The 25543-nt window shown below is 41.4% G+C and overlaps 3 protein-coding genes and 1 pseudogene across 3 annotated transcripts; all 4 read left to right on the forward strand.

Annotated features, from left to right (window-relative positions):
* The first annotated feature begins 2619 nt into the window (after positions 1 to 2619).
* LOC149303965 (olfactory receptor 11H6-like) lies at positions 2620 to 3579 on the forward strand. The gene has a single exon (XM_089480888.1). The coding sequence runs from the start codon at positions 2620 to 2622 to the stop codon at positions 3577 to 3579; it is 960 nt and encodes a 319-aa protein (XP_089337014.1).
* Positions 3580 to 10385: 6806 nt separating this feature from the next.
* On the forward strand, positions 10386 to 11345 carry LOC149303966 (olfactory receptor 11H6-like). Its single transcript, XM_089481072.1, has one exon. It carries the CDS (start codon positions 10386 to 10388, stop codon positions 11343 to 11345), a length of 960 nt encoding a protein of 319 aa, XP_089337198.1.
* A 5760-nt stretch (positions 11346 to 17105) lies between these two features.
* On the forward strand, positions 17106 to 18074 carry LOC149303967 (olfactory receptor 11G2-like). The gene has a single exon (XM_089480577.1). The coding sequence runs from the start codon at positions 17115 to 17117 to the stop codon at positions 18072 to 18074; it is 960 nt and encodes a 319-aa protein (XP_089336703.1). The 5' UTR covers positions 17106 to 17114.
* Positions 18075 to 24361: 6287 nt separating this feature from the next.
* Positions 24362 to 25321, forward strand: LOC149303968 (olfactory receptor 11H6-like; annotated as a pseudogene).
* Positions 25322 to 25543: the final 222 nt, after the last annotated feature.

The raw sequence follows: 25543 nt of genomic DNA on the forward strand, positions 1-25543 counted from the left end.
GCTCTCTGATAGAGAAAGTTAAATTTCTCACAAACCTGTAATTCCCAGAATTCTATAGCATTAAGCCACAGCATTTAAAGTGGTATCAAACTGTATTATTTCTGCAGTGCAGATGCAGCCAGTAATTTGAATTGTGCCCAGAATTGGACTGGCAGACAGAGGAGCTGCTGTAACAGGGAGATTGTGTTTTCTCTATGATCTCCTTCAGTTAACAACCTGGTTTTGTTCCAGTTGAAGTTTTCAGTTGCTCTTCAAAGGCAGCCCCACATAGAGCACATTATAGTAATCCAAATGGGATGTAACAAAAGCATGTGTCATTGTGGCCAGATCAGTGTGTGCACAAGCACTCCTTAAATTAAATGCAATGGTTTATCTAGCTCTTGGAACTTTACTACAACAAGTATAATTTGCTAAGATTTTACATTTTATGTCCAGTTTTTCCACAGTCACTGGGGTTCTGTGCCCTTAACTGCAACAAATGTGGAGGGACGGGTGTAATTAATTGTTTTTAAAAACATGGAAATTAATAAAATTAACTATCATGAGCATTCAAATTTCTATTTCATTCTTCCATTTGCAATGTTCAACTAAAAGCATTTCAACAAGGCAAATTAAAACATGTGAGTTAAAATAACAAAATAACAGTGGTTTTTTTTTTTTGGGGGGGGGTGGAATCCTAAAATAATAGCTATCAATAATCCAATGTAAAACGCACAATAAAATAAAATTTAAAAATGCAAAAAAAAAAAAAAAAAAAGGCTTGGTTTCTTCTTCCCTCTTCATCCTTCCCCCTTTCTGTGTCATGTCTTTCACATTATGTCCTCATATCAGAGACTGTTAGGTTCATGATGTGTGTACTATGTTTAGTAAATTTTAGACAATTAGTGTGTGCTAAATTTAGGCAAACAACATGATGTTAACAAAACAAGGACAACAGAGGTTCTGGTAAAAGGACCAAAGCATCACTAGCTCCCTGTCATATTTCAGTGGGCATAGGACATCCATTTGGTTCTTCATAATAAGTAACACTTTCAAGAGGCAATACTCTGGAAAACATGAGATACACACTGCAGTGGAGGCAATGAGACATAACAGCAGAATCCGAACTCTCAAGGGGTATTGCTTCAGCACAAAATGGAATGATTCCAATGAGACACAATCCCAAGGCTGTTTTCCACCACTGATTTAAAACTGCAGTCAGAGGCACTCATTGAGTGGCTGCCTGCAGATCCACATGGTGACTCTTCCCTTCCACAAGACCGCAATGTGGGTCCTTTATGCCCTTGGCTCCATCAGTCCTGCAAATGAGTGCCAGTACAATGTGCAGAGAGTGGCACCCTTCTCTCCAAATTCTGTCACAGCCCTTATGGTGAACCTTCTGTTGGATGGAACAACAAAGTCCTGCTAAGGTACAGAAATGAGAATTATTATCCAAACAGAAACTTGAATGCTGTGGCAGTGGGTGGTTTCCTTGACAGATGATGGATCTCTTCCAATGTTTCCTCTGAGCAAACAAGAAGCTATCCAAGGTCTTGAACCTGTTCTGCATCTTGGCTTAAGCACCTTGCGTAGTTCCCTTAAAATTCACATTAAAATCTGGAGCAAATTCACCGCTCAAGTAATATCAAATACAAAGAAAGGGATAAGGATTGTTTCTAATTTCCAGGAATAAATAACAAGAGGGTTCCCTTCCTTCCTCCAAAGAAAACTTGATGACCATATTAAATTTTGGAGAAGAAGCAGGGAGGAAAAGATAAGACTGAAGATGAGGAAATGAGTTTTGAAATGCTTCCATATTTCTCACCTACATTTCTGATTTCAGCAGAGACACACATGTTTATAAAATTGTTTTAAGCTAATGTGTTAGTTGTACTGATAGTTTAATGCTTTTTTGATTTTTGCAGTGCATTTTGCTTTAGTGGTTTTGTTTTAAACTAATACTGGAAGCTTCCTTGGGTCCTATCATGGAAGAATATATAAATCTAATTCATAAATGCATAGCAGGCTTTTAGGAACTCTTTCTACCATGTATATCTAATTAGCATCTTCCTTTCTGTAGCTTTTACATTTATTGCTGTTGCCTGCCTTGAAGTCATTTCTGACTTACGGACACACACACAGATAAAAAATACAGGAAAAGATATTGCAAAATAAGGAGAGACCTTTCTAAATTGCATATCTAAAATTTTATAATTTTTTATCATAATTCATAATTCATAGTCCATTCATTTTTACATATTCAAGAACATTATCCCAGCCTCTGATATTTTGTTTGTATTTTGTTTGTTGTTCATAACTTTTAAATAATTAATAATTAAATATACTCTTCAGTATTACTGGTTTTACACTAATATTCCTGGACATAGCCAGAATTTTATTTCCTGAAAAGGTCTCTTGGAAGTGCATTTTTGGTAATTTAGAATTAATCAGAAAAACTGTTGTTTCCATTTAGGAAGAATCACTCATAACTGGAACAATAGAACAGAAAGAAAGAATGGGCAACTCTGCCTTTTTAATGGCCGGATTGCATACCTCTTGTCTTCCAATGGAAACAGATAGATAGATAAGGTTATGTTCCTTTTGATGGTATGTGATAGTGATGAGAACTTACTATTTCAGATGGAGAATAGTACTGGGACCACCCTTCAAGAATTTGTTTTGCTTGGATTTCAATTTGATCCCCAGAAGCAGTTCATATTCCTCATCTTTTTTGCCATTCTCTATGTGCTCACTTTGGTGGAAAACATCGCCATTATCATACTGGTACTGATAGATGCTCACTTGTCCCAGCTTCCCATGTACATCCTGCTGAGCAACTTCTCCTGGATGGAGATGTGCTATGTGACAGCAACTGTGCCCCGGATGCTCTATGACTTGGCTTCTTCTTGTGGCATCATCTCCTTCCAGGCCTGCTTATTCCAGTTCTATATCTTATTTTCTCTTGGCAGCACTGAATTCTTCTTCCTTTCAGCCATGGCTTTGGATCGGTACTTGGCCATCTGCCACCCACTGCATTACTCACAAATCATGTCAACACATTCCTGCTATGCTCTGGTGGTGTCTTGTTGGATCCTTGGTTTTTTGGGGTACATCGTTCCAGTGACTTTGATCTCCAAACTGAACTTCTGTGGACCCAACATCATTGACCATTTTTTGTGTGATCCTGGACCAATTCTGTCCTTGGCTTGTCCTCCTCTTGGAAATGTTCCCCTTCTCTGTCAAATAGTCATAAACACTCTGTTTTTAGCCAATGTCATATTTGTTGTAGTTTCATATGGCATTGTAATTTTCACTCTGTTGAAATCATCCAACCAGGGGAGCCTTAAAAAGGCCTTCTCCACCATATCTATGCACCTATTGGTGGTCGCACTTTTCTATGGCTCTGTTGGAGGGATGTACTTAATTCCTGGTGGTAAAACTCAGGCAGAGGTCACTAAGGCAATAACGGTCTTCTACACGGCCATCACTCCCTTTGTCAACCCCTTGATCTACTCTCTGAGGAATGATCAGGTGAAAGAAGCACTGGGCAGGTTGTTGAGGAGAAATATGAGACTGATATTTATGAAAGCCACAGCTTAAAAAGGCACAGAGTAGTGAATTAGAACTAATAAAGCAAATCAGAGCCCCTATTTGGATGGAATTTATTTATTTGGTCTTTTATTAGTATGCTTGATGGGACCGTCAAGTTTGACTATAATCTGAGCTGAGCACTGGATCAGGAAAAAAGCTTAATGGCTAAAGTTCATTTCCCCAATGAGACTTGAAATTCAGCCACATATTACCGAAACATTATTTGGCAGACTTGGCCTCAATTCAGTAGGTCCTTGGTGTACGTTAAGAACCACATCTGAACATATAGCACTATGGAGCTCCCATGCAGAATGGCAACCTAGGGAAATAGAAGTGAACAACTGCAAGAGTTGTACAATGACTAAAGCGAAATGACTACAGAAGCAATGGGGCAGTTGCACAGACAGAGACATGCAGTGGGGTGTTTACTGTGAGAGATTGTTGATCACACTACTTTGTGCTCAAAAAGTAGAGAGAAGAGAGTTGCTCTTGGCTGGAGATTACCCAAGGCCAATTCTCTGGGAATGGAGGCAGAAGAAATAATGGGAAGGGGTATTATTTTGTTTTTGTAATTAATGAGAAAATAACCTGCCGATGATTTGAACCTGTATGTGGTTTAATGAAGCTTTGCTGACGCTGGATGTTTAGTTCTGACAACAAACCTCTCTGCTGTAGATCTTTATTGAATAAACTTTTTAATAATTTTTTTTTACAAATGAAGCCTGGATTTCTCAATGAAGGGATTTTCTGGACTTGACAAACCCTTAGGTGCCCCAAATTTCCTGGCTGCATATCAGCCTCCCTGGAATACAGGCTTGTTAGAAATTCCAGGTGAGCTGGTACCACACAAAATGACTGTTTATCTTCCTTTTGGCCATTCTTTGAACCATCTTCTAACTGGGGGGGGGGGGGGAGAGAAATGCTTAGCCCCATAGGCCCCATTATAACGTTTAAGGAGGTCTCTTCAGTTGTCCTCTGGGATGCAAGGAGAATGATCTCTAAGCTGCATCCCAACTGGCAGCTGAAGAGACTTCCTTTGCCCAATATGGCTGCTGTCTGGTAAAGTTAGTTTGGGGCTTCAGACCAGGAGATGTTACTTAGGGGCTTGACAGACGGGCAGCTCGTCTTTGCCCCGAGTTGGTGCTGCAGCAGCCACATGCTGCAGCACCGACGCGCTGCCGAAAAGAAGCTACCTAGAGCAGTGTGGATGCTGCACGGCACTTGCATCATCATGGAGGCCCACGTATGGATTGGAGGCTGCCATGATGGCACAGCTGCCACGTGCTAGGGTTTGGGAGCATGCGGTTGCTGCGTGTTCCCTAACCCTAGTTTCAGCTCGGTTATGGCACTTCCCGCCCATCTGTACCGGGACTTAGTTACCCTTATGTAACTAAGTAGGCGATGTGGAATATGGGCCAATATGCCATACATTTTGTAAATTTTATTTGTTCAATAAAATTTTAAAAAATGAAATGTAATAAAAACAATTAGTTGCAAATTCTCAAGTGTTGTTTGGTTATTTATATGTAAAGGCAACTTATGTGCATGTGCATATTTAAGGATGGGCACTTAAGCACATATCAACTGAAACAGACATGTAGCCCCTTCAAAACAACATGAAGTTTAGTGCAATGCTATGGCAAACCCCCTCTGAACAAATCTTGACAAGAAAACCCTGTGATAGGGTCACCAAAAGTTGGAAACATCTTGAAGGCACACAACAAACACGAGAAATACTTTCACCCTTCCAGTCCAAGAAAATCCACTTTAACGTAAGACTAATCTTCTGTTTAGTGCATTAATTGTACTTAAAGGCTTTGTGATCTATCATCTCTAGCAGTTAATCCACTCATTTCACATTAAATGTGCCACCGCCCTAAGGCAGAAAGAGTATTTGAAGACTTTGGGGTGGGGTGGGGAATGAAAAAACACACCAGACTACCTGAGTAAAAAGCACCTTTGACAAAGAAAATCCCACACTGAAGCCCATTTCTTGTCTCTCCACTCCTGTAGAGCTCAGATAGACATCAATTATATCTTCTCTCTATAAGATCCTGCTCACCCATTTTCTCCCCTCTGATATGACCAGGTAGTGGATGATAGGAAAGCAAATGTAGGAGGGGGATTTCTAGTGGCTAGGTTTCAATAACCAGTAAAACAGATCATCCTCCTCCAAGATCTCCAGAGGTCCTCAGGAGCACCCAGAGGATGCTTGCATCATCCCACCTACACTAGCTATGGTGGCTGTTGATTGGTGATTCTTCTAAAGGGTGCTCAGCAATGGCTCCTCTTCATCTTGGAGAGAAGTGACCAGTGGGGTGCCACAGGCTTCTGTTTTGGGCCCAGTGCTATTCAACATTTTTACCAATGACTTGGATGAAGGAATAGAAGGCATGGTTATTAAATTTGCAGATGACACCAAATTAGCTGGAGTTGCTAATACCCCAGAGGAGAGGATCAAAATTAAGACACCTTAATACATTAGAAAGCTGAGCCAAAACTAACAAAATGAATTTCAACAGGGAGAAATGTAAGGTACAGTACTGTACTTAGGCAGAAAAAATGAAATGCAAAGATATATAATGGGGGACACCTGGCTTGACAACAGTACATGTGAAAGGGAACCAGGAGTCCTAGTAGACCTCAAGTTGAATGTGAGTCATGCGATGTGGCAGATAAAAAGGCCAATGTGATTCTTGCCTGCATCAATAGAAGTATAGTGTCTAGATCAAGGGAAGTAATAGTGCCACTCTGTTCTGTTTTGTTAAGGTCTCACCTGGAAAACTGGGTCCAGTTCTGGGCACCATAATTCAAAAAAGATGTTGACAAGGTGAAGTGTGTCCAAAGGAAGGTGACCAAAATGGTGAAGGGTCTGGAAACCACTCCTTGTGAGAAGAGACTTAGGAAGCTGGGTATGTTTAGCCTGGAGAAGAGACAGTTAAGAGGTGATATGATAGCCCTGTTTAAGTATTTGAAGGGGTGTCATATTGAGGATGGAGCAAGTTTGTTTTCTGCTGCTTCAGAGAATAGGACCTGGAACAATGGATTCAAACTATACGAAAAGAGATTCCACCTAAATATTAGGAGGAACTTCCTGACAGTAAGAGCTCTTCTACAGTGGAACACCTCCTTCTTTGGAGGTCTTTAAACAGAGACTGGATGGCCATCTGTCAGGGGTGCTTTGATTGAGAGCTGGACTGGATGGTCCTTGGGGTCTCTTCCAACTTTCTATGATTCCTCACATGGCTGTTTACACCACCTGCCACCTAACCCTATGGCTGGCTACTACATGTCTGTTCCAATGGGTGGAGTTGGGGAGATAGCCAAGTGAGATTTGTCCATTACTGGCTATGACAGCCATTGACAGATGATCCTCTACATGTGTCTTCCCTCTGCCAGGAGTTTATCAGATGCGAGTTTTTGGTGATTTTTCCTGCCCAAAGAGTCACTTTTGCGCAACCAACATTGCGCAATAAAGCGATAACGCGATGTTCTTCCAGACGTCATTCATTTCTATGGGAGCCCGTTGTGCAACACTTCCGTAGTTTTAGTGTCATTCCTCCCCTTTTTGGGCATTACGGGGAAAAAAGGGAAGTCCGGCATTTGTCTCCCGTTATCCTTTCTAATGCATTACAAAATGGTTTGGTGTGGTAGGCAGCAACGCAACGCAACACAAACGTTACTGATAGCAAAGTTCCCATGATGCTGTGCTGCTTTTTCACCCCATTCCCTTCCAGTGGCCTTCCTTTTTCAGGGCAACCCCAGGGGGAGGGGTGCGTGTGTTTTGCCTTGATGTGTGAAGGAGGAATACATAGGATGCTATAAATGAAGGGGACCCTAAAGGGTCATCAAGTCTCCCCCTTCTTCTGAAGGAATACATAGGATGCCAGAGAGATGGGAGGGTCCTCAAAGGGTCATCCAGTCCAGCCCCTTCTTGTGTCCTGAAGGAATACATGTGAATAAAAAAAACGCGTGTGTGTTATCAGCTATTGTGTATACTGTGAATATGCAGAGATATGTTTATTAGTATGTGTCTCTGACATATATGTCTATATATATGTATATCTGTCTTGTCTGCCTGTATTTATAAAGAGGTGTGTGTGTGTGAATATATATATATATATGTGTGTGTGTGTGTGTGTGTATGTGTATATATATATATATATATATATATATATGCGTGTTCTATATGTATATGTATAGGTATATGTATATGTGTGGGGGGGAGTGGGGTCTGTACCTATAGGTAAATCTAATCTATGCAAGGGACCCCCAAGGGCCATCCACTCCAGCCCCTTCTTCTGCCCTGAAGGAATACATAGGATGCCAGAGAGATGGTAGGGACCTCAAAGGGTCATCCAGTCCAGCCCCTTCTGCTGTCTTGAAGGAATACATGTGAATAAAAAACGTGTGTGTGTTATCAGCTATTGTGTATACTGTGAATATGCAGAGATATGTGCACACACTCTAGGCAAAAACAGGAAACAGGAAACTGGAAGGGGCTTCTCCCCTCCCCCCCCCCCGGAAGCACAAAGGTCACGATGCCACCAAAACCTCCAAGGAGCATGCGCAAAGATGTTGTTGCAAAATGTTCAAGACAAAAGGAAGGCGCTGGTGTAGAAAACAGTTCCGCTATGCATGGTTTTGCATCATGCAAATTGCAATGATTTTCGCAATCATAATGCTAAAGCCATGTTTCAGGGGAATGACGGAAAAGCAAACAATGTGGTAGAACATCGCGTTATAACTTCATTTCACAACGTTCGTTTCACATCCTTAACGGAATTGAGGGTCCAAAACTTGCGTCTGATAAACTTCCCAGTCTTCCCTTGCCAGTCACTGCATGGCCATGCTTACAGTAGGGGATCATGGGTCAACTGAGTGAGGCTTGCCCATCAAAGGCTATGGTTGGCCATCAATGGGCAATCCTCCTTGCTTGGCTGCCCCAGCTGTGTCCTGCTGGCCATCATAGTCTTTGAAGAATCACCAGCAACAGCGTTCAAAACTAGCTCTCTTGCAAGTTTCCCTAGGGATAGAACATCCATTTTGTTCTCCTCAGTGAGTAACACTTGGAAGAAACAATACTTTGGGGAAAACAGGAGACAACTACTACAATGGAAGGAAGAAGATATAACAGGAAAATCCTATCTCCCAGGAGATGATGTTACCATAGTTCAAAGTGTAATTGTTCAAATGGGACACATTCCCAAGGTTCATTTCAGTTACTGATCTAAAAACTGCAGCCAGAAGAACTAAATAAACTCCAGTCTGCAGATCCAGAAGTGACTTTAACTGCCCACAAGCCCTCAGCATGGTCCCTTTTGCTTTTCTTCCCATCAGTCCTACAGATGAGCACCAATGCAAGGCACAGAGCATGGCATCCTTCCCTCCAGATTCCTTTGTAGCTCTTTGGGTGAATCTTCACCTGGATCGATCAACTCTTTGACTGAGGTATGGAAATGGAAGAGGTTTTTTTTCGAGCCAAAAGAAACTTGGATGGAAAGGGAGATTATTTCTGTCAATGTCTAGGAAAGAAAACAAAATTGCTTTTTTTTTGTGTGAAAAATTGATTGCCCATTTTAATTTATTGAGAAGGAAAGGGAGCTTGGGGAAGGAGAGTTTGGAGCTGGAGCATGAGATCATGAGATGTTTATGCTTCCTCTCTCTTTATTTTAGCCCAATAAACAACCCCCCCCCTTTAATTCATTCTCTCCAGTCATCCATAACTTATGAGCTCCCACCCTTCAATGACTTGTATATTGCTGCATTTGCAGAAGCTATCAATAGGGATTACAAGGAGTCGTAGCTCTACCTCAGTATTTATTGCAGCCAGATATTTTAATCTTCCTTTAGTTTTTCTAACTTTAACTGAGGTAGTAACTACTAAGCATATATGGACCAAGCTTGGTCCATCTCATGCATCCTTCTGGATGCATACTCTTGTCCTCTCTTTCATTCACCAGACAGAGCAATCTGCTCCTTTTCTGTTCCTAGAACAGGCAAGATAAGCAGCGCCTGCTTCCAGAATGCTTTACTGAGCATGTGTGAACATCAAAACAGAGAAAAGGGGAAAGTAGATAAGCCTGTATCATCAGATCCCTCAGCATGTTAAAACCCCTCAAAGATTTATAAATATGGCTAACATAAGGAAAACCATAAGAAAAATAGAGATTAGTGAAAGAAAGAAAAATAACCTTGGATACATTTTGGAAGAAACTTTCGAATAGTCTCTAGGGTGTTCAAAATGTTTCTGTTTACTTATTCAGTATGTTGGATTCAGCTGTTTCAGTTCACATGTGCATGCTGTTAGCTGAAAGATGTTGAACTACTTTTCTTCTTTGTGGTGTAGAAACCTAGCCCTATTCTTTCCATGGTATTTCTATCTTTGGTAGCAAATTTCCTGGTAAAGAACTCATGCTCAAGAGCACATCGGCTTCATTACTGGGGCATCTACACTGTAGAAATAATGCCGTTTGACACCACTTTAACTGCCATGGCTCCATCCTAAAGAATCCTGGGACTGGTAGTTTTGTAAAACACCAGCACTCTTTGGCAAAGAAGGCTAAAGACCTTGCAAAAATACATATCTTAAGAGTTCATAGGATGGAGCTACAGCCCTTAACGTGGTGTCGAACTGCATTATTTCTACAGTGTAGATGCACTCTAAGTGATACCTGTAGAAGGAAAATAGGGTCCACTGCAGTCTCTAAATGGCCTTTGTTTTTTTAGTGGAAATAGATGTATAGGATAAAGATCCATTAAGAATGTTGTAATTCTTTATGGTATGTGAGAGTGATTGGACCTTTTGATTCCAGATGGAGATGGATAATGGGAACACTACTGAGGTGTTTGTTTTGCTGGGATTTGGAGTCAAACCGCAGATGCGATTCCTGCTTCTTGTCTTCTTTGCCGTTCTCTACATGCTCACATTGGTGGAGAACATCATTGTGATTGCATTGGTGTCCGTAGATGCAAACATGTCCCAACTTCCCATGTACATCCTGCTGAGCAACTTCTCTTGGCTGGAAATTTGCTACATGACCACTACTGTACCCCGGATGCTTTTTGACCTGGCTACTTCTCATGGTATCATATCTCTGAAGGCCTGCTTATTCCAGTTCTACACCTTTTTCTCTCTCGGCAGTGCGGAATTCTTCTTCCTCTCAGCCATGGCTTGGGATAGGTATCTGGCCATCTGCCACCCACTGCATTACCCACAAATCATGTCCCCAAAGTCCTGCTATCTCCTGGTGTCCACTTGTTGGATCCTTGGCTTTCTGGGGTACATTGTCCCAGTGACTTTGATCTCCAAGTTGTCCTTCTGTGGACCCAATAACATTGACCATTTTTTGTGTGATCCTGGGCCAATTCTGTCCTTGGCTTGTCCTCCTCTTGGAAATGTTCCTCTTGTCTGCCAAATCGTTATGCATGCTATATTTTTAAGCAATGTCATATTTGTTGTACTTTCATACGGCACTGTGATATTCACCTTGATGAAATCGTCTAAGCAAATAAGTTCTAAGAAGGCCTTCTCTACCATATCTATGCACCTATTGGTGGTGACACTTTTCTATGGCTCGGTTGGAGGGATGTACCTAATTCCAAGTGGAGAAAGGCCATCTGCGCTCATTAAGGGAATAACAGTTTTCTATGCTACCATCACACCCTTTGTGAATCCCCTGATCTACTGTCTGAGGAATGATCAGATGAGGGAGGTACTGGTCAGATTGCAAAGGAGAATTATGAGATTAATGTTTATGAAAAGCACAGTATAAAAAAAGAAAAAAAGAAAAATCAATTGTGTATTTGTGCGCAAGAATTAAATAAACCAAACTCAAAAACCTCACTGGTACAGATTCTGGGTCATTATTCTGAGTCTGGTGTCAGAATGTCTGTGTGCTAGTCTTTCATTTCATTTATATGAACCGCTTATGTTGACCAAAATCTAAGCAACAAACTCCATTTTTGCTCAACAATGAAGAGCCACAACAAGAAAATTCCCTTCCCCAATTGCAGACCTCAAGTCAAATTAAATTGCATAAAATATTATATCCTGAATGAAATAAAATGCATTACAGTGCTACCTCGGGTTACGAAATTAATTCGTTCCGCGGCGCCGTTCGTAACCCGATACATTTCGCAACCCGAAAAGGCTTTCCGTTAGCGCTGGAAAGTCGCTAGCCGCGCTTCGCATTTGAATTTCGCGCCGAAACGCGCCGAAACGCGCCGAAACGAATTTCGTAACCCGAAAAATCTTTCGTTACCCGGAACAGTTTTTTCCAATCTAACTTTTTCGTACCCCGGAAATTTCGTAACGCGATCAATTCGTATCCCGGGGTACCACTGTATTTGGCTTTCATGACAACAAGCAAAATGCTATGAAAACACAGCTGCAAAAAACAGGTGGAGTAACTTTACAAAACCATGAAAGCTAAACCATAAGACCACACCAACACTGGATGGACACAAGAACATTGAATGAACACAAAAATGTATACACAGGATAAACATGGAAAATGCACAACACAATGCCAAAATATTCCATATGCATGAAACAGTATGCTACAGAATGATTACCAAACAGGAATAAACAATGCTGTGCTCAAAGCTGACACAACAAGATGTAGATAAAGTAAGGATGTGGGTGGTTTTATTTGGTTTTTGCAATGCAGCAACCTCAGCTTTATAATCATTGTGAGAAATTGCATGTTTGTGAGGGTGTGAAGCAATATAAATAATTAAATGTAAATTCTGTTATGTTATTTGTTTTGTACACTGCATGCTCATATGCATCTGGGGTTGGTTGGCTGCTTTGCTTAGATAAATGGTGAGCATTTATTTATTCACATATCAACTGTACCCATAGACATACATTTAAGACAACACGTAGACTGCTGTGCTGTACTCTGTAACTTTGTTGTGTTCTCCCCTTGGAGTTTTATTCCAAGAATATTTTTCTTTTTAATATGTTTAGCCTAAAATTGTGGACAATGATCTTGATCAGCAGGAGGTTGTTCACATGTGCATTCAATGCGTGTCTCTCCTGGCTTGTTACCCAACAGACCAGGGGTGCATCTACACTGTAGAAATAATGCAGTTTGACACCACATGGTTCCATTTTACAGAATCCAGAGATTTATGGCTTTGTGAGATACCAGAACTCTTTGGCAGAGAAAGCTAAAGACTTTATAAAACCACAGATCCCAGGATTCCATGTAATTGAGCTACAGCACTTAAAGTGGTGTCAAACAGCATTATTTCTACAGGGTAACATTACACAATTTAACATTACACAATTATAGAACTATGAATCCACTTTAACTGCCATGGCAAAACCCTGTGGAATCCTGAGATTTAAAGTTTAGGGAGGCACTGTGTGGTTTGGTACCATCTTGTTTCATTATTGGGTGAAGTGCTGGAGTGAATTGTGGCATCTCAGCTTCAGAGATTCTTGGGTGAAAACAGAATGTCTTCCTGATCCATTTCATTCTGACTTAAGGTGTCATTTTGGAGAAAGCAACATTAGTTGTCTAAGGGCTTACACCACACAGTCATAGCTCTATGATGCCATTTTAACTGTCATGGTTGCTTCCGGTGGAATCCTGGGGCTTCTAGTTTGATAACTGAGAATTCAAAATGCCCCTCCCCAAGCTGCAAATCTCAAGATCCTGTAAGGTGTTGCCCTGACAGTTAAACTGGAATCATAGAGCTATAGTTCTGTAGCATGAAAGGGACCCTGATTGATAACAACATACAACACTGGCAACTGGATGTACAGATTACATCTCCATTGGTTCTGCTGGAGATATCTGTGGCATCTGATACAATAAATTATGGCACTGATGGACAACTGACTCTGGTCCAGGGACTACAAACACTCCCATGCTGGACCTAGGGAGGTTGCAACCCTTCCTACTCTCTTTTTTTAAAAATAAGGCTCTCTATAACTCTAGTGGCCACTGAGAAGGAAGGGAAACCATTTCTTCATGGTTTGTGGACCTAGATGTCTTTTCTTCTACTTGGCGGAGTATCACTTAAAGCCTCCCCCAGTGGTGTCAATAGGAGATATGAGGGGTTGACCTGCACCGGGTGACATCCCAGAAGAAGGGTGGCACCTGGTTGGGTCCTCCTCCTGCTGTGCTTCTCCTGACTTGCCATGGCAGCAGAAGCCTCTTCTCACGAAGACCTCCACTGCCACAGCAAAGGAGAGGATCTAGCATGCACTGAGTGACACCATGGGTGGGGACGCCTCTGTCCGCCCCCCTGACTAAAATCTCTATGGGGGTTTAAAACTGGCAAAAATGTCAGAGGTTGCATGATCAATTTGCCTGCCATAAAATGTGGGGGATCACGTGTCATGGATTAAACAGTAGAAATGGTATTGTTAAATCATGGTGACCTTAGACACAGGTGCTGAGATAGTGCTGGCAGGGAGGCAAGCATGAGCCAAGCCTGTTGAAAGTTGCTTCTGTTGGAACAACAAAGAAGGGGGTGGCATGGAAAAAAATGGAGAAGCATTAATTGTTTATTAATTATAACAAATAAAATTATGTCCATCTGAAGTTTGAAACTGTGTATAGTTTAATTAGGCATTTTTAACACTCGCTGGTCAGTTCTGATGACGAATGTCACTAGACTGGATCTCTAGCTTCTTAATAAAGGTTTTCTGAGTTTTAACTGCTGAAGCCTAGACTTCTAAACTGGGTGTCTTGCTGGACTTGATACAAGATGACTGTTCCATCATTCCTAGAGGGCATGTAGGACTTCTTCAGTAGCAATAAAGACATAAATAATACACAGTAAAAAAAATAATATGGGGGTGGGGGTAACATATTTAACTTTATTCTAAGCTGCTTTGAGATTTTTCAGATAAAGGGTGGGATATAAATATTTTAATAAACAATTAAATAAATAAACAACACATGCATGTGGGATGCCAGAATGATTGATAACAACATACACTGGGAACTGGACATACAATTTTCAGCACTAGGGTTCTTAAGTGAAGAGACACATGTCACCCATGGGGCATATTGTACTCACTCCTAAGTTGTGGTATTTTTGATTGCTTAGGTCTCCAGGTGAGAGGGAGGTCTTTGTAACTGGCTCCATCTCAACCATCGTAAGTTGTTTTTTTCAGATCCATTGTAACTGTAAACAACAACAACAACAACAACAACAACAACGGTATGAAGGCTGACACATAGCTGCAGGGGGTGATATGCCCAAATGCAACAATTAATATGCTAAATTTGAAAAATTAGAATGTAAAGGACAATATTTTGCAGAACTGGAATGATCGGCATAAGGTGCAAGTTAGATGCCTTGATTTGAAGAAGTGGGATAGGATGACTGTAGTTAAGAAGGGGCAGAGACTTACCAGTCACTGCTTGCAAGCGCCAGCTCAGAGAGTGGGCTGGTTTTGCTTCTCTACCATGCAGTGGAGAGGGGTTGAAAGAGAACCATGGGCAGGAATTCATTTGCTCATCAGAAACAGCAACAACTTCTTCCTCCCTGATCCTGTGCTTTGTAAGGGGTATCCCAAAGGCCTCAAGGGCCATATAATGATTCTCAATAGGGCAATGTCAAAGGCCCTTTACAGACCAGCCTGAAAGGCCAGCCTGGAGGCACAGTCAGGGTGTCGCATCCAGATGACGAACGCCCTGACTCTGCCCCCAGGGTGCAATGACACCGTGCGCCACTCCACATGGTGCAACATCATGGCATGCCTCCAGTGCTGCATTCAGATGATGCAGCACCAAAGGGGCACCATATAGCTATGCCACTGCAGCTATGGTGCCCTTTCGAGGGTGCAAAAAGGAGCTGCTTTTTGCGACTCCTTTTTGCGCCCTTGGAAGGATGGATCAAGGCATGAGATTGCCACAGCCCCGATCCAGCATGAAAAAGGGGTGTCTGCAGTCCACCCTTTCAGGGCAGTCTGTAGAGCCTCTAAATCAACAATCTTTAATTTTAATTAGAATCACAGTTGGATTCAGGTCTCTAAACAGAAGCCATCCAACGTAACAGTTGGAAGTAGAAATATGATGCAATTTTGCCATACAGGAGTTGCTATTTTCATTGGAAAATGGTAAAGGTCCTTAGAGATACATTCTTGAGTTAATCACTTCTGATAAGGTTTAAAACTGCAGCTGGATCTCTTCAGAAGGACTGAAACTTGGGACTGTGTACATGTGTGCTCTCAGTCACATATATTTTACCCTTGCTTTAAAAAAAACCACATTCTGTTGCTTTTTGTCCTTTGCTGTGTCTGTCCTACAGATGAACACCAACATTGAGCAGAAAGAACACCAACCTTCCACCTCAAATTCCAACTTAGCATTTTCGACTGAGCCTTCTTGTGGATGAAAAACATGTCTTAGGTCCAACATTGTTATCGAAAATGGACCTCAGAGGTTAGGAATCAGAATGAATGTCACCTTAAAAACAACGGTATGAGATTTTTTGGGTGCTCCTTCAAAAGAAAAAAATGTGTTTGATTTCTGTAAATTAATAGAATGTGAATGAGGGGAGAAGAAAGAGACAGGAAGAAAGAAGAATGTTCGGAGGGGAGGTGGATGGGTTTATGATGCTCAACTGCTAATTTTAATTTGTGCAAGTTACAGCATCTTCCATAGTAACACACTTCATCTTGTACAAAACTTCTCACAGCATTAAGGTTCCATTTAATGTCTTCATCAAGAGAAGATATCAAATTAGGTTGCTTCTTTCTCCACAAATCTGGGCAGAACATAGAAAACTGCAAATTCCAGAATTCCAATGCATTGAGCCATGGCAGTTAAAGCAGTGTCAGATTGCACTATTTCTGCTGTGCAGATCAGACCAAAGACACTATTATCCTACTGTAATTGTGTTTTACTAACTTCATGTGATAAATTTCTATGTCTTATAAAGGAGAAACTGGTCTTTTGGATATTCTGGGTTTCACAATATTCAAGAAAGGACTTTCTAAACCAGCAAAGTGTTGAAGATGCAATGCTACTAATGCTTCCTTAATACATATGTTTGGCAGGTTTTCCATAGTAGCTCCATTTTGGGAGGAAGTAATCATATATGTAAATTTGGTTTTGGAAAGTTCCTTGATATTCTGGGATGGGCATGGTCTTTTGAACTATTCGCCTGATGGATATTAACAAATGGCCAATAGAAGTGGCTGTTCCACACCCTTTACATTGCTAAATGATTGATACTCTGTTACTGGAAATATAATTTTTCTCCACCTGTGATCCAGTGGATAGAAGATCCACTATAACTATAACTTGCAACATTTGAAAGAATGAGGTATAGATATAATTTACAAATGGACTTCTACCAGCTTTTATAGAGGCTTTTGACTAATCTGGTCACCCCCCCCCCCCCCCCACACACACACATACTTCTTTTGTGTTTTCCATTTTCTTCCTTTTGTTATACTGGAACATTATTATATGTAACTGAGATCCTTTCTGAATGTATTTTCTTTTTAAAAGCATGTACTTCATACTTCCAAGCAGTATCTTACAGTGATGCTTCTTTTGTGATTCCAGATGGACCTTGTCAATGGAACCACAGTTCAGGCATTCATTTTGCTTGGATTTGGAGGTGAACTGCAGAAACGATTCCTGCTGCTCATCTTTTTCACTGCTCTTTATGTCTTCACTGTGGCAGAGAACATCACTGTGATCACTCTGGTGTTCCTTGATGCTCAGTTGCCCCGGCTTCCCATGTACATCCTGCTGAGCAATTTCTCCTGGCTGGAGATATGTTATGTGACCACTACAGTACCCCGGATGCTTCTTGACCTGGCATCTCATCACGGGATCATCTCCTTCCATGCCTGCTTCCTCCAGTTCTACATCTTCTTTTCCCTTGGTGTCACTGAATGCTTTTTCCTCTCAGCAATGGCCTTGGATCGATATTTGGCCATTTGCCAGCCGCTGCGCTACCCGCAGATTATGTCCCAATATTCCTGCTATGTTCTGGTGGCTGTTTGCTGGGTTGTTGGCTTCCTGTGGTACCCTATCCCAGTGGGATTGATCTCCAAGTTGTCATTTTGTGGACCTAATGTGATTGACCATTTTATGTGTGATTTTGGGCCAATCCTGGCCCTTGTGTGCCCTCCACTTGGAATTGTGCCCCTTGTCTGCCAGGTATTCATGAATGCTGTGATGGTGTGCAATGTTCCATTTGTGGTGCTCTCCTATGGGAATATAATTTTCACCCTCATAAAATCTACTAACCAAGGAAGCCGCAAGAAGGCGTTTTCCACCATCTCTTTCCACATAATGGTGGTGACACTTTTCTATGGCAGTGTTGGAGCAATGTATTTGATTCCAGGTGGAGAAAGCCAGTCAGAGGTTACTAAAGCTGTTACGGTCTTCTACACTGCTATTACGCCTTCTCTCAATCCTCTGATCTATTGTCTGAGAAATGATCAGGTGAAGGAAGCACTAGAGAGGTTGCTGAGGAGAAAGGAGAGATGGTTTCAGAGAAAAGAGATGATTTAATGGAATTAATAGAATGGAGAGGAAAATAGAACACCCATCCACCTTTGCTTTCTGATGGAGCAGAACACCCATCCATACAATCAAATAAAATATATCCCCCTTTCTTATCTGACCCTTTGAACTAGTAGGATCAGTTTTCCTCTTTATTATTTCAAATTATTGCCTAATCAGGGTGACCAACCTTAGAAAATAAATCGGTCAAAGAGAAGCACCAGCTGGGTACCACATAGACTTACAAGGCAGCACAACTTCCCCCCAAGAAACAGAACTGGAAATGTGATACACAGGTTGAGTCTCCCTTATCCAAAATGCTTGGGACCAGAAGTGTTTTGGATTTTGGAGCATTCTGGATTTTGTGATATTTGCATATACATAATGAGTAACCTGTATCTTGGAGCTGGGACCCAAGTCTAAACATGAAATTCTTGTATGTTTCATATGCATCTTATAAAGGTAATTGTATACACAATATTTTTTAATAATTTTGTGCCTGAAACAAAGTCTATGTACAATGAACCATCAGAACGCAAAGGTGTCTCAGCCACCCAAATGGACAATTTTGGATTTTAAAGTATTTCAGATATTGGAATTCTGGTTAAGGGAGACTCAAAGTATATATTCAAAATAAAAATGGCATCATTAATGTAACTTGAGAATGGAGCTATGTCATCATAGTTGGATGTGATGATGTCAATCTATCATTTCAACCTGGCAGCTCCCCAACCAAAACATCTCAGAGGACATCAGAGCACTGGAAAATGACATTTGGAGCACTCTTTCAATTGTGAGACACATTGAGAACAGTAATCTGGAGAGATTCTTCCACAACTGCTTGTCTCAAGGCATCCCATGACTGGGGGGAGTGCTGGAGAAGTAATTTCAATAAGGGAAATGAACAAGACAAGATAAAATCCAACTATATGGTCAAATCATATGTATTCCCACTCAGACCAGTAAGGATCACTTTCCACTGTAATGTTTTGTATATCATCATAGCTAAGAATCATAGCTAAGAAATACATTGACAGAATCAATGTTTACCATAGGAACCAAGGAAGGGTATGAGATTTTCCACTTGAGAACCAGAGCACAAAGTATGATACAGTTAAAGTTGCATTTTGTTTGGAAAGATTCTCATGATGTAAAATACTAAATTGTAACTGAAATAAAAAGAGCCAGCATGGTGCAGTGGTCTGAGTGTCCGACTATGTCCCTGGAGAATATGTTTCAAATTCCTGATCAACCAGGGGAACTCATTGGATGATCTTGGGTGAGTCACACTCTCTTAGCCTCACAGAAAGGTAAAAGCAAATCCCCCTGAACAAATCTTGCCCAGGAAACCCCATGATAAGGTCGCCGTAAGTAGGAAACCTGAAATTTTACACGTCTGAAAAACAGTCACTGGAGAATTACAAATGTGGTGGTGGTGGGGAGTTATTTCTCTCAAGTTTTTCATGTAGTCTTCCCATTGGGACACCTGGTTGACTACTGTAGAAAGGAACACTGCTCCAGATGTAACACGTTCATCACACTCAGGGCCTGGTTTAGCATCTAGCTGTTATTTTTTGTTTCTTCTAGGTTTTAGCTCAAACTCTTTCCATTCAGGAAGTCAAGAAACGCAATTATTATTCAGACCTCTAGGATGAAAGAGGCCTGAATAGTAATTGCATTTCTTGACATTTACAATGTACAAAAGATGCAGAAGAGAAAAATGCCACAGGAGAGAGATGTTATTTCGGAGCCTCCACCCTGTCTCCAACAAACAGTACTCATTTTTCCCCCTTTTCCACAGTTACTTTCAGGGTGCACCAACACATAGGACACCCCCTGTACATGGCTCCCCAAAACAAGGTAGTTTGAATGTGATGCAAGAGATTATTCAGCAGGGATTATGTGCATTACAGTAAAGACTCTATCACTGTCTAGGGTGTTGGAGGAATTTTTGGTCATTTTTTTTTTTGCCCCAATCCATAGACTATTTTAGTCCCAGGGGTTTTTAAATAAAGGTGCAACTTTGATAAATTTCAGTGGAACATTAGATGGAACTTCTTGATGGTAAGATTGGTTCAGCAATGGAACCAATTGCCAAGAGAGATGGTGAGGTCTCTTTTTATGGATATCTTCACAGATGGACAGCTACCTGCTGGGGATGCTCTAGATGGAGTTCCTACCTTTTGGGAATGGGGGAGTTTGGAGTCAGTGGTCTATGGGGTCCCATCCAACTCTATGATTCTATGATTCCTGGATCACTTCTTGTTTTAAAAACAGACCTCTCCTAGGCCTAAAATAGGCTAGGGGGCAAACAATTAGCCAAAAATACCCCCCATGCTCCTGGGGGACATTTGGGGGGCATCTTCTACCAAAACAAAATTTCCATTTTTTCCCCAGAGAGGGTGAGTGGTGGATGGAAAGGTGGAGCCCTCTAAGGTTTCATGGGAGGGCTAATGTAACCTCTTAGCCACCAGTAGTGGCTCCTAGTCTCCTAGTCCTAATCTCAAAATTCTCCTAATCTCAAAAATTCTCATTATTCTGTAGCTGTTTCTAATGCTCCTTCTGTCCAGGTCTATGCAATGCCCCCAGCATTTCACAGATGAAAATTGAGACCAGTATGGCTGAGCAATATCTGAGGGTGATCAAGAGAGCAAAAAGTATCAGTGAGGGAGAACACACAAACTAGGAATGTCTGCATTTTGCCTGAGTTTACTGGGAAGAGTAAGATTCTGTCCCTTCCCCTCCTCGCCCTCTGCTGAGTTAATTGAATGCAAACAACTTTTGAATGCAAACAATTTGAACTGTGTTTGCAGCAAATGAAGTTAGGCTGAGGCCAATGTTGGAAGGTGAGAGAGGGCAAGAAATTGGGATATTTTATTTATTTAGCATACAGTATTTATATCCTTAGGGCAGAGTGGGGGTGTGGCGTCCACACAACGCACACCCTGACACTGCCCTGATGCCACTGTCATGTCGTGTGCCCGGCCGCATGGCAGGCAGCATTACGGTGCTCCTTTGGTGCTTCATCCAGATGATGCAGCTCCAAAAGGAGTGCCAGAAGGTGCTGCCATGATGGCATCCTTTCCACAGTGCAAAAAGGGGCCACTTTTTGTGGCTCCTTTTTGCACCATGGAAATGCCAGATCAGGGCCACTGCATCTAATTGCCACAGCTTCAACCCATCGCTGAAAGGGGTGGCCTGTTCAGACCCAAAGGCTCTCAGAGCAGCTTACACATTGTTAATTTGACAGTTCCCTACTCTCAGTCTTACACACACAAGGAAAAGGGATTGGCAGTGGATGATGTGTGATGAAATCCAGCAAAAATTTCCTCTTCTTCTCTCTCTTCGAAGCCAGTTGGGTTGTAGGGAGGATCTTTTATCTTCTTCTGGGCTCAGGCTTGATAGTGTCAGCTGATAAAGTGGGAAGATAAAAAATAATTGGGATGCTATGCATATGACATGTGTTCTCCAGGGTCACTTGAGTTTAGGTTAAATGGATGCAGAGCATTGTGCCGCCTCTACCTCAGGATGGTGGGCAAGAAGGCATATATATATATATATATATATATATATATATATATATATCCAAAAAAGTAACTTTTCCAAGTTCTGAGAACAACTCTCCAAAACACACTGCAGAAATAATTCACTTTAAGACCACTTCCACTGCTAAGAAATCCTGGGAATTGTAGTTTATTGTGCCACCACAATAAACTACTCTGACAGCGAAGACTAAATGTCTCACAAAACTACAGTTTCCAGAATTCCCTAGCATTGAGCCCAGGCAGTTGAAGTGGTCTCGGATTGGATCATTTCTGCAGTGTGTTTTGGACCTCAGTTTAAAGATGTGTACCATTATTTGCTTCTATGCCTCCTCACTCTCTGTCCCTTTCATCATTTGTTGTGCGTTTTAGAGTGTACACCAGCAAGGAAGGATTATTTTAATGTCTGAATATAGTGTTTAGTAATCTATAGGCACTCTATAAAACAATGGCATAACACTATACTAGCTTTCCTTCATACTTCTCCAGTCCTGTATCATTCGTTTTGCTCTTCAGGTTGGGTAATATGGAGGATTCATAAACTAGGAACTATTCACCACAGTAGAAGGAGGGAAGCTATAATATTAGATTCCTGTCTCCCAAGAGGTATTGTTTCGGTGTAAGATGAAATTATTCCAGAGAGATAGATTCCCAAGGTTTCCTTCAGTCACTGATTTAAAAATGTAGCAGAAGAATGAATTAGTAGCATTTGAACTTGGTCTGGTAGGTCTTTTGGCTATCAAACCCATGATGTGGTTCCTTCTGCCCTTTGCTCCATCAGTCCTGCAGATGAGCACCAGTGCAACACACAAAGGATGGGATCCTTCTCTTCATATTAAATCACAGGGCATCTACTGAATCTTCTGCTGAATGGATCAGTGTTGGATCACAAACTTCTGAGGTATAAAAAGGGAATTATTATCAAAGCAAAGGAATGTTGTGTGGGAAACATAGATCAAGTCTCTTCAAAATGATGCCCTCTCTGTGTTTTGACATTTCCTCACTGATCACTGGCTTTCTGAGTGGCACACATGAAAATTGTAGTCCAAAACATCTGTAGTGTATCAGGCTGTGGAAGCCTGTCATAGAAGGATTGGTTGCAATGGGTGTAAATTTCAGGGAAAATGTGGCTTCAGATTCTTTGGTGATTTTTGGTTTTGTTTTTAAAAAATCATATTTGAAAAATATGGAGCATGGAAGGGGAAATAGAAGATTCCTGAATCCTATGGTTAGTCCCAGTTAGAACAGACCCATTGACTCAGTTGTTAAATGGTGAGTTAACACTTCTATAAATCCCATTGATGTAATGGAGGTACTCTCGTTGGGACTACCAATAGGTTTCAGGGAAAAGACTGCTAAATATGATGGTGAACTTATTCCATGATTCCCAGCTCTACTCCTTGGTTTTAATTTATGACTTTAAAGCAAATGACTTGATTCAGCTGCTACCCATCCTGCAGATCCTTATGAGCTTCCTTCTCTTAATGATTTGCATATACCATTCCATTTGGTCAACAGTGGAAGATCTGTTGGTTATGGGAGGCTTTCCATTGTCATGGTTAGCACATGTTCTGGTTAAAAAATAGTACCGATGCCACTTAAATAACAGAAGACCCAGGGAGGTGGTATGGTTTGAGTGTTAGACTAGGATTCCAGGGGATCAGGGACTGAATCCCAGCTCAGCCAAAGAAACACACTTTGGGCAAATCACACTTACTCAGCCTTACAGGAAAGGAATGGCAAACTCCTTCTGAACAAATCTTGCCAGAAAAAACCCTTTGATAGGTTCACCACAAAGTGAACTCAACTTGAAGTCACATAACAGAATAACAGGAGGTTATCTTCATTGATAGGTAGGTAAGTTTTCTCTCCATTTCTTTTGGAAGATGACATTCCTTTTAGCTAGAAGGAAAGGGAAAATGCCTTGGATAGGATCAGACTGTGCCATTTAAATGAAAAATTCCTATGAATTTGCTACACCTGAAGCACCCTTAGGTTTAGATCCCTCTTTTGGGAGCTGGTTAAAAATTAGCTGCTACACTGTCTTCTTACCGGGGTCTAATTGTTTCTTTTTTACTGGGCTTGTATGTTGTTGTTGTGTGCCTTTGGGTCATTTCTGATTTCTAGCGACCCTAAGGGGAACCTATCACAAAGTTTTCTTAGAAAGACTTGTTCAGAGGGAGTTTGACCTTGTCTTCTTCTGAGGCTGAGAGAAGATGACTTAGCCAAGGCGACCCAGTGGGTCTCCCTGGCCAAGCTAGAATTCAAACCCTGATCTCCAGAGGTGTAGTCTAAAGCTCAAATCACTACACCCTACTAGTGTATTTTTGTATATTTGTAAGCAAAATAAATGTCAAAACAGACTTTAATTCCTCATGATCTTTTATCAAAAGGCAACAAAATCTTTCAGTGCTGCTCCAGGTCTCTTTTTTTCAGGGAAACTGGGAGCATATCATGACAGAATTAGATGTAATATTGGGTATACTCATTGCCAGAAAACATTATTTAAACAAATGGCATATTTCAAAGTGTCATTTGATAGCTTAAAACCCATTTAGATGTTAGAAGACAGCACGTTGCAGCTCAGTCTAGTTATTGCTTGAAAGTGACTTGTAACTTGTGATGGATTACATTAGTAATTAGTTACTTTTTTGCAGTAATGAGTAAAAAGAAGTGTTACTTTTTTGGGCCTTTTTACAACCCACCCTATACTTCCCTATATGTATTTGACAGTGATTCAGTATGTCATTCCAGATGGAGTTGAATAATGCTACTGCAGTTCAAGAATTCATTTTGCTGGGATTTAGAAGTCATCAGCAGAATCGACTCCTGCTCCTCGCCTTTTTCATCACTCTGTACATGCTCACGTTGGTGGAGAACATCACCATTATCACTGTGGTGCTTCTGGATGCTCAGTTGTCCCAGCTTCCCATGTACATCCTACTGAGCAATTTCTCCTGGATGGAGATGTGTTATGTGACCACCACGGTGCCCAGAATGCTCTTTGACTTGGTTTACGATCATGGGACAATCTCCTTCCATGCCTGTTTCCTTCAATTCTACATCTTCTTTTCTCTTGGCAATACTGAATGCTTTTTCCTTTCAGCCATGGCTTTGGACCGATACCTGGCCATCTGCCACCCACTGCAATACCCACAAATGATGTCCAAAGATACCTGCTATGCCCTGGTGGCTGCATGTTGGATTGTGAGCTTTGTGTGGTATCCTATCCCAGTGGTTTTGATCTCCAAGTTATCCTTCTGTGGACCTAACATCATTGAACACTTTTTGTGTGATCCTGGTCCAATCCTGGCCCTGGCTTGCCCTCCGTTAGGAAATGTCCCCTTTATCTGCCAGATTTTCATGAATGTGTTGTTTGTATGCAATGTTTTATTTGTTCTGCTATCTTACAGCACTATCATTCAGAGTCTCATTAAAACTTCCAGCCGAGGCAACTATAGGAAAGCCTTCTCCACTATCTCTTTCCATATAATGGTGGTAATACTTTTCTATGGCTCAGTAGCAGGAATGTACTTAATTCCAGGTGGAGAAAGCCAGTCAGAGCTCACTAAAGCAGTGACGCTCTTCTACACTGCCATCACTCCCTTTCTCAATCCTCTGATCTATTGCCTGAGGAATGAGCAGATGAGAGAGGCTCTCAGAAATTTATTCAAGAGAAAGTAGAGATGGTTAATGAGAAAGGTGGTGCTTTAATTTAGCAGATGGAAATAGAGACAAAATACCACTCACACTTAGCCATACAGTCAGAAAGACAGATCACATATACTCACAACTAGAGGAGAGCCAGTGTGATGCAGTGGTCTGAGTGTGTTGGAGTACAACTCTGGGAGCCCAAGGTTCAAATCTTCACTCTGCCATGGAAACCCAGAAGGTGACCCTGGACAAATCACACTCTCACAGCCTCACAGGAAGTCA

Source organism: Sceloporus occidentalis, unplaced genomic scaffold (assembly GCF_023333645.1).
Source record: "Sceloporus occidentalis isolate IW3139 unplaced genomic scaffold, rSceOcc1.0.p SCAF_14, whole genome shotgun sequence".
Taxonomy (NCBI): Eukaryota; Metazoa; Chordata; class Lepidosauria; order Squamata; family Phrynosomatidae; genus Sceloporus; species Sceloporus occidentalis.